At 39.0% G+C, this 18,162-nt stretch overlaps 1 protein-coding gene across 1 annotated transcript in view; it reads left to right on the forward strand.

Annotated features, from left to right (window-relative positions):
- LOC113046428 (MAGUK p55 subfamily member 7) overlaps positions 1-18,162 on the forward strand; it is a 50,891-nt gene that overhangs the window by 17,888 nt on the left and 14,841 nt on the right. Inside the window, 4 exon segments of the mRNA XM_074559822.1 lie at positions 3,144-3,160; positions 5,611-5,638; positions 9,269-9,433; positions 13,109-13,189. Coding sequence (XP_074415923.1) covers positions 3,144-3,160; positions 5,611-5,638; positions 9,269-9,433; positions 13,109-13,189 — 291 coding nt within the window.

Genomic DNA, 18,162 nt, shown 5'->3' on the forward strand with positions numbered 1-18,162 from the left:
TTGGCTTTTACATATGACACTACATAATAATTAATGCAAACTACATGTGAGCTAGTTCATCTGAACTGATGAATAACAAAAACAATATGCATGCAAAGTAACATATAGTTGCCATTGTCCTAAGTTTTTATTTTGCTGCAGTATAAATTGTTGAGGAAATTAAATTGGGGTGGAAAATATAGAAGCCAATAGATGGATCTGGAATAGTTTGATTTCATCTTGAAAAGCCATTGTAGGTCTGTTCAAAGCAACAGCCTTCCCTATAAAACCTCCATCTGTGGGTTGGATGCGAGGAGAGTGACAGCTGCTCTGTGATTTGGAGTCCTTACACGGCGATGATCGACGAGGTCACTTTACGGCCTCCCCTATAACACACTCAAACACAGAGCTTGGGTTGAAGCAGAAGGTTACCAAAATGCCACATGTTAAACTCAAGACAGCACCAGCATTTGTACTGGCTCTGTAAAAGCACGGAACACATAATTCCCCAATGAACCGCAGGTGAGGACATGGTTAAGACAAGTTGGGCTTGGTCACAGAAATTTACAATTACTATTCCAAAAATCCACCCTGGCCACAGTATGATGGACAATTGGACTGAACGTCCATGTCTTGACCCTTGGCTGCCATTGCATTGTGGCTTCTAAAGACAAGACCACACACATATTGTAAGCTTTGGATTTACGCTGCTCACCTCATCCCGTTTGAGATGTAAAAGCTTGTTTGTTCTCTTCCAAAATGATTACATTTTCCTTTCTTTTCTCGATTTACCGTAAAAAAAACCCAGTCATCTCAATGTTTACATCCTAAAGACACCAAATGAAGATTAGAGATGAGCAAATGTTTATCTAAAAACTGTATCCTAAAGCAAAAAGCAGGTTTATCTAATATAGATTATAAAATCCATCAGTCAAACAGTCAGTCTACTTAACCTCATTGGACTCATACAGCATGCCCCTGCTTCTGAAAGTTGCATCTAGTCAGCCAATCAGCTGAGAGCTTGTCAGATAGAGAATGTACTGTACATTCAGTTCCTGTGAGTAATATGTATAAGCGGTGAGTGAACTAACTGTGAGGGTGCAGTCTAACTCTGTGACCATGACGCTCCAAATTTAGGCAGTAAAAGCGACATCACAAGTTCACTGATTATACAGTAAGATTGATTGATGAAGTGCTAGGCCTTTGCTGTATCTAAATGCAGCTTCTTTCTTTAACAAATAGCTATGATGCATGTGTAACTTCAGAATGAGAATGTAAGTATTAGCAATCTGTACGAAATGTCAAAAACATTTTTTTATGTTGTTGTGAGTGCAACATCTGATTGATTCTTTCTCTCTCTCTCTCTCTTGCCCTTTCATTCACACTGAAAAGACAACATGGAAGGTAATTTTTCATTCTTTTCAGCATGGTCACATAACAGTAACCCAGCTCTAATTTGCCAGTATTTTTGTCTTTGTTTACATCAAGTTTAAAAAACAGTACCATTGCAAATTACCCCCTTCTTTCACCACTTCTTGATTAAGGGTTTCCCAGACTCCATCTCCCATTTATCATTATTTGATTAGAGTGCACTTTTCATTTTCTCTTTTCTCTCTAACCTGCTTTCACTCAATAACCAGAGGATGTGGATTATGGAGCAATAAGTGGCATACATATAGGTGAGGATTTATTCTGCATTTTATTTGTAACCTGCATTTTATTTGTAACCTCCTAGCCTGGTATTTAGAATTAAAACACTGTAAGGACATAGCCATCGAGTCTTAAAGTTAAACATAAACACAAATATTAATTTTTTACTCACTTGGGGTCCACTGCAATGCAGTAATTCCCAGAAAATGCATAAAATGTTAATATTGAATCAAAATTGTTTTTGATAAAAAAAAATAAAAAAAATTATAGATGCTTTAATGCAAATATGCATTTCTTTTTGACCCCACTGCTAACTCAAATGCTACCAGTCTCACTCATTTTTTACAGTATATGTGACTTTTCCTGTTAGCCACAGTGCTGATGAACAAGACCATTGTTAAAGATATCTAACTCACCCTGTTGCATTTGTACTTGTGCATTATGTTCCCACACCATTATGAGGATGATGTTTATTCAAGCTGAGGATCATTAGCTTTTGATTTAGTCTGATATGGTTTGAGCATTCATGCTAATGGGAGAGGCTTTGATGGCCCCAGACTGGGTGCTTTGTGCTGGTCCATTAGTGATACAGGCCATCTGAGAGCTAAACATGCACTGCGCTCATTTAGCAGCTAGGCTACCAGATGATTCTAACAGAGACGCGCCTCATTTTCAGTTCCTTGGCAAACTTGACCCCACTTCAAAAGCCAGCATGTCCACTGCTAATCTCCAGGACACACAATGGCCAAACTAGCATCAGGGCAGCTGCGGTCCCATAAGAAAACATGCTTAAGACATTACAATGGGACCAAGCCATACTGGGCTTATTTTGCCAGCTCCAAAATTTCAGATTTAGCACAGCAGCAGCACAGCAAGTATGTAATGGAAAATTGGATGCCTCTGCCACAGATGGAGAGCTCTGGTAGCACTGGATGCTTTTTGAGCAATTGTCAACATTCTTCTGTAAATCTATTCAGCAAAGCCCTTTCTAAAATATAGAGGTGCTGTTCAGAGTAACCACGTGGAGATACAAGGCCCAGGGTATTGTGGGATATGAAAAGGGTCACGAGGGAGAGGTGTGGTGGGATATTAAACTGGGGAAACCTGGAAAAGGTATCAGCAAATCCCAGTAAGATCCAGACATGGAAAAACAGAGACACATTAAAAACAGGCTCTATTTACAAACCAGATTATTCAATCAGTATGCAGTCCCACAAGCTACAAAGAGCCAATAGTTGATGCATGCTTGAAACTCCAGAAAGCTTGCTTACTTCTCCAGATCTTTTGAATGTTTTCGGTGTCAGGTAGCCGCAGCTCATGTGCATTTAGCAGACTTCGGTAATATGGCAACCGAAAGTCTACGTCAAACAGATAATGGTTTTAGCATGCAGTCTGGTGTAACCAACCGCATAGGCTATATGTCATACATTTTATGTACCGTTTGTGGCAGATAATGTGGACTGTGCACTTGATGAGGTTGCGTGCCGTGTGGTTTCTGAAGAGGCATAACAAAGCAATCCCTGTCATATTAGTGGATTGTCTGTCCAGATTCCATCGCATGGGATATATGGTGTCTGCATTGGCTCACTGCTCGTACATTACATCGCTATCGATGATTTAATGGCTCATCAGGGTTGGCTACATGTATCACTCCAGGAACGCGAGTGCAACAGTCTGGGGGTAAAGAGAATGTTTTGGAGTACCTCTCACTCTTTCTAAAAAGGAAAGTGCATCCATTAAAGATCTGTCTCTTCTGTATTGTGATGCACATCTGAGTGTAACAGATTATAAAAAAAAAGGGCGGGGATTCGTAGTCGATTATGGAAGGGCAGGGTTTAAGCAGGCTAAATGATTAGAGATGTCCAGCGACATCTCAAAAGACAGAATCTGACATTTTTGTGGAAAATCAAGTTATGGCATTTATTTAAAAAAAATTATGAGAAAGAAAGAAAGAAAGTATTTTGCAATATGAGTCATCAATATATGAGTTATCAATATTTTTGTCCAGTTTAAGTAGACATTTTCAGTGTATACTGTACATACTGTATGCTAAAAAGTTTTTTTTATTATTATTGTTATCTTATTCGCACAGGATTTGTAACCTCCAATCATTTGTAATATTCATGGAGGATGTCTGTCATCTTACCCCTGTGCGAATCGGCATCTCTGTGATTTGGCCTGGATTGGGCGGGTCATATATAATTTGTCGAGGTTTTTGTTTCCGGTGCACCTTTTTATCCATCTTTGGCAAAGAATGGAGCTGCGTTGGACTGTTTGATAGTATTTTGGGTGCTGTCATCATATCGTTACACCATACAATTTGCAGAAAGAGAAAGCTGAAAAAGGTTTTGACGTTAATGTACATCACGTTACAAATAAATCAAGCATAAAATGTTTAGCATAAAATGTTTATAATGTTTAGTTAAAATGGTGGTTAACGTTTTGTTTTATTTAGGCTACCGGTAGTTTACATTATTTATGAATGTAATAATAAAATGTGACTCAAACACAAATTCTATTTATCAGTGTTTGAGTCTGGTTTGTTTTGACCAGTGCAACTTATAGACAGGGTCAACTTAGTTTCCTAGTTCTTTCATGAAACTCTAGATGGCACATGCTGACAGGTATACATCAACGTAACTGATGATATTCATTTAATGACTTTACACAAGCTGACTGGTTCATGCTGCATATGCTACTTATGCGCTTGCTGCTTTACATATAAATGGCTAGTTATCATCCACTTGAGCATTTTGCAGCGCACTTTCAGAGTTCCCCTGAAACCCTTCCCCAGCTCTACATGTATAGATCTGCAATGGGTTATTATATATGCTATTTGTGCAGCAGAATGTCTTAAATGCATCATCCTATCACACTATGCATTGGCAGTGGCAAGTTTCTGTACTTGCTTGCAGCAGCAACAGCAATAACCAACAGCAGCAGCAGTGTAGCAGATATATTCTGCCAGTGCCAAGACCAAATACAGTAATACTGTCATATCCATTACCATGATAAAATCTTCAGAGGGTTGTCATAATAGCAATAAAATAGTCTGTCTGTATGTGCATCTTTCTGTCTCAGACACCAGTTTGCAGTAAAATACAATATGACTTCAAAGCTAATACACATGGATTAAAAGGCCCAAAACATTTTGACTTGATGGTACACTTAACTATCTGAGCTGATTTTATTAGTGCTGAGGGTATCTTGTTTTTGTATCCATTGCTCTCTGTACAGTGATCTTCCATGTTACAGACTCTGGAAAACAACATGACCACCAGGATTACCATGATCCCAAGTCAATCCTAACAAAACTGCTTCCAAAAACTCAAACGTCTCTGTAACTTATAATAAGACAGCTGTCCTACCCACTGAGTGTAATTTCACAGATGTAAGAGCTAGGAGATGCCCATATCATTTGCAGTAAGTAAGAGCCTCGCCGTGCCCACAACATGGCTTCCGCGAGACCGCATGCATGTGGTGAAAGCCCTGCTTCGGTGTAGCCCGTGAATTAAGGACCATTAACCTTCTGGAGTGGTGACTCCTGCACGGTGTTATTTTCTGAAACTGGTCATGAGGCTATGTTTCTGTCAGTTTTCCGACACGAAAAATGCTGCAGGTTCCAAGTTTCTAATCTCTAGATAAAGTCCAGCTCTGTCAGCACCACCATCACCAGTCATCGGCTGCATTAAGGATCGGGACTGATCCAGGTTATTTACTGCCAGCCGCTCAGCTTTCCTTGAACAGGATGGAAACAAGCAGTAATGTTCATTAGTTGTAACCAAGGTCATCTGTGAACAGAGATGAGCAGGAAGGCTGATGGAATTATAGTGTCACAGACTAAAAGATTCTCTTTGGTATATCTATAGCAGTATTGTTATGTTCATAAAAACATCTTTCCTATAACCCCATATTAGCTTATTATCATAAATTGTTATTTTTTTCCTCTCCTGTATTTTCCCCCCTTAATGTGGTTTTCAGTAACAGAAAACGGAGGGAAAACGCTTTCGTTTGTATTCCATCAGTGTAATAAGGCTGATTTAGTCATTCAGATCTTAAGTATTTTTTGACTTCTTGATTTGTACAGGGTTATTTATTTTCTTAGTTACCACATGAAGCAAGTTTTGGGTTACATAATAAAAGTTTTACAGTGTAGAGTATATTTTTTTTATTATTGTATGTTTAGTGTCTTTTTTATTATTTACTTAAGTCTACTTAGATATCCTGAACTGCATAAATAAAAAATTAAAAAAAAATCTAAGAAAAACTATGTCTAGAGATCCCTATCTAGTGGGAGTTAAGTGGGCCAGATAAAATTCATCTTCAGGGCCTTGGTGTGATTATCTCTGTCAAATCAGCCTAGCTTCTTTTTGATTTATTTATCCAGAAGCTGTTAGGCCTTCAGGCCCCACTTTTGCTGTCTAGGTGGGACACTAAACATCTGGAAGCATTTAAAGGATTCAGCCAGATTAATATTGGTGGGACCAATCAAACAAGTATTTGTACAGAGGATACAGCAGCAGACAGTGTGAGATATGCCTTGCATCTGTTCACCAAGACTGTTATGTTCCTGTGTTCGGGCCCTCCACTACATAATTCCCAGAGGTGTAGATGAACATCAACAGCTACTCAGTGCCCTGTAATGTGTTTATGATACTGTTATCATTGGTAGCTACCAAATGAATTGGACAATTATAGTATGACCTCCAGTTTTTGTTTCTTGGCATGGCAACAGAAGTTTTTGACAGTGATTACCCAACATTTTTACAAATCTGTTTATAAATTGTGTCAAACTGTGTTGAACATTACTTGACAACCGAGTTTGATGTATTTATCTTTTCCACAAAAATCCTTCAAACTCAGAACTTTTGTTTATTGCACGATACTACATTTGATTTATATGTTGGAAATAACATTTCTGATGCCTGTATGTTTAGCTTGTGCTGCTGAGTTGGATAGTTTAGATACGGCCCTTTGGGATTCCATATGCTGTATGCCTGCTAAAAGTTATGTTTATATAGTGGTAGCTGGGATCTTTATTATACCATTGTATTGATAGAGAAGAAACATGATTCAACTGATATTAAAGGGATAGCTCACTAAAACTGAAAATTACCCCATGATTTACTCACCCTCAAGCCATCCTACTGTAGGAAGTCCAATAAAATGCATCCATCCATCATAAAAAGTGCTCCACATGGCTTTTTTTTGAGGGGGGGTTCTGAAGTGAATCAATGCTTTAGTTTAAAAATAAAATCCATATTTATATTTATAAACTCTAGCTGACATCTTACGTCATCCGCTGGATGCCACTTTCTCATGACCGCATGTACAACAAACAGCTAGTGGTAGCTAGAGATTACGTTTTATAAAGTTTTAAATATGTATATTTTTCTTATATAAATGCATTGATTCACTTCAAATGGCATTTATTAACCCACCATTTACACTCTGCCCCCCAGAGCAATGTTGAATACTTTTTTATGATGAATGGATGGACTTTATTGGACTTCATATGTCTCCTCAGAATTTTGAGGTTCATGTAGTCATATTAAATATGCAGTATAGTATTATTCCTTCCCTCATTGATCTTTTGGCCATGCAATTGATCAAGAACAGATTACTTATGAGCCTGTTCTGAACAAGAGAGGCACACTGAGAGTAGAGGACCTGGATGGTAGTTTTGATTTTATCCACCCCTCCACATCTATATCACATGCAGGCATTTCTTGTTGGGATGAAGAATATCCTAAGCCTTAACTAATGTTGGTTTAAAAATAATCAAGCAATTAATATTGTCTTTTTGATGTTGATGTTGAAGTTGATGGCCATTGCTTTTGAGTTGTCAAAAAGTACCAACATCTTCAAAACGTTCTATGCAGTCTATGCAGGGTCTACACCCTGCTCCTTACGCAGAAGGGAAAAGAGTAGAAGAGCATTTTCATAATGCCCACAGGGCAGGTAATGTGGCTCAATTTGGTCAGTCTCCAAATCTTTCAGGTCATTACAGGCTTCCAGAATTTCATCATTTATGTATTTTATGTATAATGCTTCACAGGGTATACTAATGGCATGCTTATCTTTTCAAAATACTTTGTGCACAAAGCTATTAGAAGAAGGTAACTTTGTCCAAGTTTGAAAAAAATGTGTTCTACATTTCCACAATGTCTTTTTTTTTTTTTTTTTTCTTATATCTTGATTGCATGGAAATAAACCTAAGCAAGACCCAAATTCTCATCAGTAAAGAGGATTCAGCTCTTCCAAGAGTTTTCAAACCTTTATTTATTTTTTTACAAATTCAATGCTCCATTTACTCTGTTGGTCATAATAACCTATCAGCAGTTCACAAAGAAAGCATTCTCTTTTGAAAACAAAACAAGATATGCTAGTAAGATATGTTTCAAAGCATGTTAGCTAGTTTAAGCTGGTCCTAGTTGGTCTTTATGTGGGCTATGTTTCTCATAAGCATCTTAAACCCAGGTTGATCGTAGCTCCAATGGTGTCATTGGTTCTACAATCAGCTTAGGCTTACGATGCTTTTGAAAAATGCAGCCCTAGTCATGAGCTTAAACCAGCTCATGATCAACTAAGGACCATCTTAAACCAGCTCAAACCTGCTGACATGCATCAACACATATGCTGTTCTTTTTTTTTCTTTTTTTTTTTTTTTACAACTTTGAGTACAAAGATGAGGAATACTTTACCTCTACTTTATTGCTTCTGTGAACCAAAAGTTCTTGCAAGTTATACTCTACAAGTAGGATTTGTGGAAATGATTGTGTCCGTCCTGTCCTGCACTTAATCATGGTCTGCTTGATATCCCAAAGCAGTGTTTTCCAACCTTACACGTTTTGGATGTCTCCCTATCAAACACACTCACCTGATATAATTTATCATCTTGTTTGTAGAAACTCCAAAACTTGTTTCAGATAAGCAAGACATCCAAATGTGTACAGTTGGGGGGCTTCCAGGAACAGGACTGGGAACCACTGTCCAAGCTCTGTAATGTTCTGCTTAAACTTCCATAACATTCACATGGATAGTCTTGCACGATGGTGCATACTGCTATTCAGTTACTTGATGGTGGTTTCTTTGTGGTTAAAGTTTTCTTCTGATGACCACATTACTGATTCTCTTTGGTCACTGTTAAGCTCACAGATGCTTGCATTGCAGATTTACCAAACTGCAGGTCTTGCCAGGACTATAGTTTTGACTACCTCTTGGGTCTTCAAGTCTACTAATTTCTCAGTTTTGTTGACCCTTCTTTGGTCCTCATGTCTGATTTCAGGTTCCAAGAACCAATTCCAAAGCAAAACTAGACATTGACAGCTATCTAAAACATACACTAATGATCCAGACAAACACACTTGTCTAATAAGAAACAGATGTAAGTATAACTGCCCAGATATTTTTGGCATCTTTACTTGGTAGGAACTCTGAGCAAATTATGGTGTAATTTCTAAACACATTACTCAATGTAAGGGGAAAAAAGAACCAAATCAAGCTTGACTTATTATGACATACCTATGTAAATTTAAATCAATAAAAAATTATAAAAAAAAAAAGAGTTCAAGTATTCTTCTAAAACTAACTACATGTGATGTTAAGTTAATTGATTTAGTTTTCTCCTTTCCCGCAGCTGGTTTGAGGAAAAGTTTCCGGTTGAGCCGGAAGAACAACACAAGTCAACATGTGAGACAGAAGATGGGCAAAGGAAATGCCGGTATCCATTTACCAATATATCAGGAGGTCCTGCCCTACAAGAGAAAGCCTGGTGAGCCTTACCGCCTTGTGATCCTAACTGGTGAGAATGATTCTTGCTTAAAAAAAATAACTAATCTAATAACTTAAATCTGTCATTATTAGTACTGTCAAACGATCAATTGTGATTAATCACATCCAACGTAAAAGTTTTCATTTACATTTTTTTTTTTTGTGTACTGTTCATTTATTCCACATAAATGCACACACTTATATTCTATATTTCAAAATAATTGTGTACACAGTAGACCACAGTAAGCTATGGAAGATTATTTCCACACAAAAAAAAAACAAACAAAAAAACATTAATTAATTAATTAATATATATTTGCAACTTTTAGTTCAGACTTTCTCAAAAATGTGACAAATCAGAAGTCAGAACTGCAAAATACAAACTCACAATTGTTATAAAGTCAGAATTTCAGGATATATTTGTGAGTTATAAAGTCTGATTCTGAGAGGAGGGAAAATACCTTCTTTTTTTACAACTGCAAGCTTATATCTCAAAATTCTATAGCACGCAATTGCAAGTTATAAAGACAAAATTGCAAGATATAGAGTCACAATTCTGAGATTATATCTGGCACTTGACCTGATTTGTCAGAATTGCGATTTTATTTCTGGCAATTCTGACTTTGTATTTACCGATTGTGATCTTATATCATGCAATTCTGAATCGCAAAATAAAAATTCTGAATGGTGAAGGAGAAAGTCAGAATGCATGTGTTATATTCCGGGTCTTTTACAGACCAAATTCTGCATTGTTCATCACTGGTAAGATTCCCTACCGGTGAGCTGTTAAAGGGGTCATATGATGTTGCTAAAAAGAACATTTGTGTATTTGGTGTAATGAAATGTGTTTATGCAGTTTAAGGTTAAAAAAAAACACATTATTTTCCACATACTGTACATTATTGTTGCTCCTCTATGCCCAGCCTAATGAAAGTTCATAGGTCTGAAAAGCGAGGTGTGCTCTGATTGGCCAGCTATCCAGTGTGTTGTGGTTTTAAAAAGAATGTCTCTTTGGATTTGAGACTTTAGTCTTTGTAGGTTTACAGATCTTCTTTATGCACCAAGAGTTTGTAACACTCCAAAGAGAAAGGAACAATTTAAATGGCATCATATGAACCACTGGGCCCTGTCTTTGAATAAAGAACAAAAGTCACATGTTCACTGACAGTGAATACTTTTTGGGGGGTTCTTTTGTATATTTTTTGAAGCTTGGCAGTTCTAGTTGCTGTTCATTGTAACTGCATGGAAAAGAGCATGAGGAAATCTATATATATTATCTTTTTGTGTGTTTTTGTTTTTGGCAAAGGGAATAAAATGCATGCAAGTTTAGAATGATGTGGGTGATTATTTATTGGTATAGGTTTAGAAAAAGAAAGTGAAATTAATCCATGGATCTGCAGACCATGTATCTATTTTCATTGTACTGCCTGGATGTATACCTGGATCTGCAAAATGTTCACCTCAACGTCATTTCTAAAGTCAGACTCCAAAAGAGCCAAGAGAATATGTGCTTATTATCTAAACATGAAAGTAGTGCATGAATATGCCAAGCAGCCCTCCATACAGCTGGAGCCGCTTGCTATGTTTAATGTCATTTACATTCTCTGTTGCCATAGTCCATCAGTAGCAACAGTTTAGAAAATGACCATAATCAAAAGTTGACATTCCATTAAGCATGAAATCCAGAGCTATCTGTTCAGAGCTTTAATGAAATGGAAGTTCAGCTTTTGTGTTGCTGAGGATATAGCTATAAATATTCAAAATTGAATGGCATCTTGGCGGATAGAATTTCTATTGTTATAAAAGTAGTTACTGTCTGCCTAAAACGTCATCATTGCGTTAGTGTTTGCGTAATTACGAATGCATGATATTCTACTTAGAAATCTGATGAGGCATGTGAGATCATTTAAACTTTTTCACTTTTTTTATCCACTGCTGAATAAAAATATGTCCCTGCGGTAAATTTAGAGCATTAATTCTTAGGTATATCAGGGGTGAGAACAGCTGTTGGCAAGGTATAGGTGAATGCAAAACTTCTTTCCTAAACAAACAACAAAAAATGTACAGGAGCACAGTGAAGTCTCTTCCAGTACTGAAGGACTTCAAGTGAGCCTTGACAAGTCTGGCCAAAGAGCCAACAGGTTCAAGGACTAGGTGGATTTATTTCAAAAACGTTTAATCATCTCAGCAAGGTCAGAAACGGGGTTGTCTACCATTGATATATGAGAAAAATGAAGAAAAATGTTGCACTAGACTGTGCTGTTTTTTCCACCTATTTTGTCCACAATGTCTGAATTTAGGTGCTGTAAAACAGACTTTTCATAATTAGCTTACATTTAAATTACATGAACAATTCCAAAGAGCAATGATACTGTATGCCAGTGCTATAACAAGCCTCAGTTAGCTTAACGCAGTACACATATATATTTCCTGTTCTTTTTAATGAACACATTAACATGCCATTTGTTATTTTGCAAAGAGACAAACAGAATGTCCAGAGAAGTTTAAGCCCACCAAAGCAGTCTGCTCTTCTCTAATGAGCAGGTTGTTGTACAAATGACTAGTTTCACTTCTAATGTGTGTCATTCTCATGAGTTTTTGTTGGCCATGGGTGTAGAATGTTAACGTCTAATTTGACTAACTCTATGCTTGCCTAGGTATGCCATATAGAACTATAACTTAAAAGGCATCCCGGAATGAAAATATACTGTATCTTCTTTAATGTGTTTGTTCAACTGACCACAGACACAGCTTGCAAATATTCCGAAGACCATCAACCCACAGGTTTGTTTGCAAGATGAGCACTGGTGGATGATGACAGCGAGGGCAGGCAGAAAGCCCACGTGAGGTCAAACAAGATGATTTAATATTTTCATATTCAACCTCAATGCGATTTTGTTCTTTCCTCTCATTCTGTAAAACTCATTTGCTGTGAAAAGCAATTCTGTGCCAAACGTGAACTGAGATGGCCAAACACATTTCATGCATTATCAGAATGGCAGGAATTTCACTCCAGAATCACATTCCACATCAAGGAGGCCAGTTGCAGCCAGTGTAGTGATAACATACTTACTTTGATTTCGAGAGATGCACCCGCAGCGACCGTACCATCTGTTTGTGGCTGGCAGACACAGGCTTTTAGTCTCTCATGAATGGGCACCAGACAGATTCTTCATTTTCACTACAGTAGTATGGTTTTACCTTCTGGGGGTGCTTGGGCCAGAGCAGAGACTGGATCTATGTTTTGGAAAGGGTGCGAGTGGCGGGAGCCACAGCCTGAAATCAATACAGCATTACCCCATCATCCTCAAACTTAAATCCCAGTGATGGAAACAGCAGATGCCTGCCGGAATAATGGGCCACTTCATGGCCTAGACAGTCCATGAAGACTTTAAATACAGTACATGTCCGCCTAAAAACAAGAACTGAATCTGTTCATGTACCAGCTAACCAGCCAAGTCGGCAGTCTTTTATATTGGACGCAAGATAAAGAGAAAATATTTGGAGAGGGATCATGAGTGTACTGACTGAAGTGTGATGAAAATGTATATTGGTACTGGTGATTTAGATAAGCTTGTATTTGTATTGAATGAATTATTCAGTGAATGTTGACTGCTGCTTTATTGCTTTGTCAGTGTTGTGATAAACTGTGATAAAAAGTGAGTGATAAACTCCTGGTGTGTTTGTGTGTGTGTGTTTTGTACAGGGCCTAGCGGGGTTGGTGTGACCGAGTTAAAGAGAAGACTTCTACTCTCTGACCCAGAACACTTCAGTGTATCTGTGCCATGTGAGTTCATATAACATTTTGTGCAATAAATCAACCTAATAGTACACCTCTTTAGAGCTGCTTAAAGTTCAGTTCACATCTTGTTACCTCAAAACTGTTACCGCCAAACTAAATTACAAAAGGGACATCATGAGAGGGAGTAGACAGACCATTCGTAGCTAAATTAATAGGACTAATATGGTGGGAATAAAAACAAAATAATGGCTATAGACCTTATCTGCCAGAGAAACAAGTATGCAGGCTAAACCCATCTTTAGAATTTTGCCTTTGAACTTCCATTTTAGTAGCAGCTCTGTATATCTCTGTGACATCGCTTGTTGAAGAGAAATTAGCTGGTGAAGTAAAATATAGTTATTTAGAAGTAGAACTTTATCATGAGCATTGTAATATTTGAAGCGGATGTCAAAACAATTGTCAATAGATCGGGAAGATTTTAAAATGAGCGGTTCATTCATAAATCTATAAGATTTTACCTGCATGCTGTGGAAATGAAAATGGGTAGATCTACCTAAGGTCTAAGAAAACCTGTCTGCTTTTTTTTTTATCAGACAAGCATTACCTGTTTGGGGACATTAGCCACTGTTTAGTGTTCTCGTGAAATGTTGGTAATATATTTTGGTAAAGATTCCGCAGTTGTGTAAAACAAACACCCTTTTTACCTTGTCAAAAACAGCTCTGTTCACAGCCACCAGTTTTGGTACATGTCTAGTTCATGTTTAGACTCCGTTTAAACATCTCACTGGATGACACATTTTAGAATCATACAGCCCTGGCTGCGAGTTTTCTTTTCAGCTTTTCTGAGCTGAAATGCCAGAAAACTAACTGTATATGTAATAAAAGGTAAAAAAGTGACAATTGAATCTCATTTCCCCTTTAAACATGCATGTGCATTAGCTGGAGAAGTTTGAAAATTGCAGTTTTTAGTTAAATTTGTTCTAAAGAAGCACATTTATGATGTCATTCTTGTCTTGATTTTATAGCTGATTTGGAGATATACATGTCAGATGTCTTTAGCTGTCTGCTCTGTTAGTATTACAAAGATGTCCACTTAATAAAGTACTAAGCTAGGATGGGCATTTTTGTTTCTTTTGAATACTTGATAGCTTATTAAAACTTTTTATTAGCAATAATACATCCACATAATACATTTAAAACATCTCTTGCAAATAATCTAGTCATAGTAAATAATGTTGGCCATTTTAAGCTGAGTGAGCTGAAGCTGAGTAAAGAGTAAAATGTCACCACAACCAATCATAAAACAAGAAACAATATATTTATCATGTCATGTGACAGTATCACCACTGTCACTCTTGAGTACTCGTTTACACATGCCCATCCTAACGAGCTACTTAAAAAATTAACTACTTTGAAGCTATTTAAGATAAAATCTTGTTTATAATGTATTTAATGTATTTTATTTATCAGATAATATACAATGTACATGATACATGATTTATTGTATTAAAAATAAATAAATAAAACAAATGAATGTACACTAAAATCCAATTAACCACAAAAAATTTTTTGTAACAAACAAACTGTCCAGTACAGGTAATCCTATGAATCTGTAAACTGTTTATTTATATACATAAACATTTATTTGACTTCCTAACAGTACATTATGAAGCAATGAATCTCGCCCGAGAGACCATTCACCTTTGAGTGGTACAAAACAAGCCAACGGTACACAAAGTACCTTGATCTGCAAGATGTGGCGATGTGGCAAGGGGACGTAACGTCTCCGTTCCATCCTTCAGGGAACGACGGTTATACATAACCAAGACGTTCCCTTTCAGTCGGTCACGTTTGATGTTACGAATGGGGTCCCTTACAAAACGCCACATGGCTGTCTTCCAGCGACCCATGTGAGTGATAGCACCCTGTCATGAGGCCAGCACGAGTAAGAGCCTATAGCTTACACAGAATACACTGGGTAGCATATTCCAGCTGGACGTTTGCTAGCAGGCTGCCTGCCTGTGGCAGAACTTACAGAAGGCAGGTATCCACCAAGGTGGTGATACATACGAATGGTGAGGTGCCCAGCCCGCAGGGTGGAAGTTTCAGCGACAGAGCTGGCAAGGAGCTTGCCAAGGGAAAGACACATGCTGCGAAGAGACTTACTGTGGATATACACGTGTGGGATTGCCCAGAAAAGGGGAATCACAACACACGGAGGCACCTAGTTCCACACAGGGCTGACCAAAGGGCATGTACGCAAGTGTTGGACATTAACAGTTCTGGAGGAACCCAGGGTTCTGACTGAGGAACTCACCTGAGGGGAATAGCACACGCATCCAGTCCGCGGAGTGGAATGGTGCAGCGAGCACCGAAGGGGCGAGTACCCGGGAGTACACGGGCTCTACACATAGATTTTAAAATCTCCTGAATGTGTTAGGTGTCGCCCAGCCCGCAGCTCTACAGATGTCTGTTAGCGAGGCGCCATGCACCAGCGCCCAGGAGGAAGCTACACTCCTAGTTGAGTGAGCTCTCACCCCTAAGGGGCATGGCAAATCTTGAGCCTGATAAGCTAGGACAGTAGCATCCACTATCCAGTGGGATAACCTCTGCTTGGAGACAGCCTTTCCCTTCTGTTGGCCTCCGTAACAGACAAAGAGCTGGTCTGAGGTCCTAAGGCACTGAGTTCTGTCCATGTAGCTGCGGAGCGCACGTACTGGACAGAGCAGCGCCAGGGCTGGGTCTGCCTCATCCAGGGGCATCGCTTGCAAGTTCACCATCTGATCCCTAAAAGGAGTGGTGGGAACTTTGGGCACGTACCCAGGCTGGGGTCTCAAGATAACGTGAGAGTTTGCTGGCCCGAATTCTAGGCACGCTTTGTCAACTAAAAATGCCTGCAGGTCCCCGACCCTCTTCATCGAAGCCAAAGTCGTCAGGAGCGCAGTTTTTAAAGATGAAAACTTTAGCTCTACTGTGAGCAAGGGTTCGAAGGGAGCTCTCTGCAGTGCCGATAGAATCACTGTGAGGTCCCAAGAGTGGACTTGCTGAGGGCGTGGCGGATTGAGCCTCCTTGCTCCTCTCAGGAACCTGATGATCAGATCATGCCTCCTAAGAGACTTACCTTCAGGGGTCAGGGTAATGGTGAGCTGAAATGGCGGCCACATAGACCTTTAGGGTGGAAGGAGACAGCCTTCGTTCCAACCCCTCCTGAAGAAAGGAAAGCACTGACCCAATCGGACATTTCCAGGGGTCATCACGCCTCTTTTCTCGAGAGGCAAACAGGTCTACCTGAGCATCTCCGAAGCATTCCTGAATCAGCTGAACCGCCTGGGGGTGGAGTCGCCATTCCCCAGGGCGAGACCTCAGATGCTTGTGACTCCACAAGAGGAGATGGCGAGCGAGTTGCGACATCCGGCGGGAGAGTAGACCGCCCTGACGGTTGATGTACGCTACAGTCGCAGTGTTGTCCGTACGGACCAGAATGTGCATGTCTTTCAGCAGGGCCCTGAAGCGGTGCAGATCAAGCCGCACTTCTAGCAACTCGAGGCAATTAACTTGCAACTGAAGTCGGGGTCCTGTCCAGGAGCCCGACGCAGCATGCCTGTTGCACATGGCACCCCAGCCCGTAGCAGAGGCATCTGTTGACGCAACAACATGTCTGGACACTGGTTCTAGGGGCACACCGGCCCGTAGGCAAGGCAAGTTTATTTATATAGCACATTTCGTACACAATGGTAATGCAAAGTGCTTTACATAAAAGAAAGTAAAATAATCATGAAGAAAAATAATAACAAAATTAAAACAAGCAATTTTAAAACTTTTAAAATGATTAAAACATTTACTTTAAAATGAATTTAAAAACATAATTTTTAAATAAAATGAAAAAAAAAAAAACAGTGAAAATATAGTGCAATCAGTTCGGACATTGCACAGTGCTCATTCAATAAATGCACAGCTAAACAGAGGGTTTTTGAGTCTAGATTTAAATGTGACTAGTGTTTTAGCACATCTTATCTCTCCTGGAAGCTGATTCCAACTGTGGGCGGCATAGTAACTAAAGGAGGACTCCCCTTGTTTTGTGTGAACCCTCGATCCTAGTGATCTGAGTGCTCTGTTAGGTTTATATTCAGTGAGCATATCTGCAATATAATTTGGTCCTAGGTCATTTAGTGACTTATATACGAGTATAAGTACTTTAAAATCAATCCTAAATGTAACTGGAAGCCAGTGTAAGGACCTGAGGACTGGTGTGATATGCTCAGATTTTCTGGTTCTAGTCAAAATCCTAGCAGCAGCGTTCTGGATGAGCTGCAGCTGTCTAATGGTCTTTTTGGGAAGGCCAGTGAGGAGCCCATTACAATAGTCCACCCTGCTGGTGATAAATGCATGAACAAGTTTCTCCAAGTCTTGACTGGAAACAAAACATCTAATTCTTGCAATGTTTTTTAGATGATAGTATGTTGATTTAGTTACTGCTTTGACATGACTACTGAAACTGAGGTCTGTCTCCACAATCACACCAAGATTCCTGACTTGATTTTTAGTTGTTTGACCCCTAGAGTCAAGGTATGCATTCACCTTGAAAACTTCATCTTTGTTTCCAAATGCAATGACTTCAGTTTTTTTCCTTATTTAACTGAAGATAGTTCTGGCACATCACACTATTAATTGCATCAATGCATTGGCAGAGGGAGTCAATGGGGCTGTAGTCATTTGGAGATAAGGCTAGGTAAATCTGAGTATCATCAGCATAGCTGTGATAGGCAATTTGGTTCTTTCTCATTATTTGACTTAGTTGAAGCATATACAGGCTAAACAAGAGCGGTGCAAGAATTAACGCTTGTGGGACTCCACATGTCATGGACGTCCACTTAGACTTATGCTCTCCTAGACTCACATAATAGCCTCTCCCTTCTAAGTATGACCTGAACCATTTGAGTACCATCCCAGAAAGCCTGACCCAGTTTTCCAGTCTCTCTATTAGTATGTTATGATCGACAGTGTCAAATGCAGCACTG

This window comes from Carassius auratus, chromosome 27, assembly GCF_003368295.1.
Source record: "Carassius auratus strain Wakin chromosome 27, ASM336829v1, whole genome shotgun sequence".
NCBI lineage: Eukaryota > Metazoa > Chordata > Actinopteri > Cypriniformes > Cyprinidae > Carassius > Carassius auratus.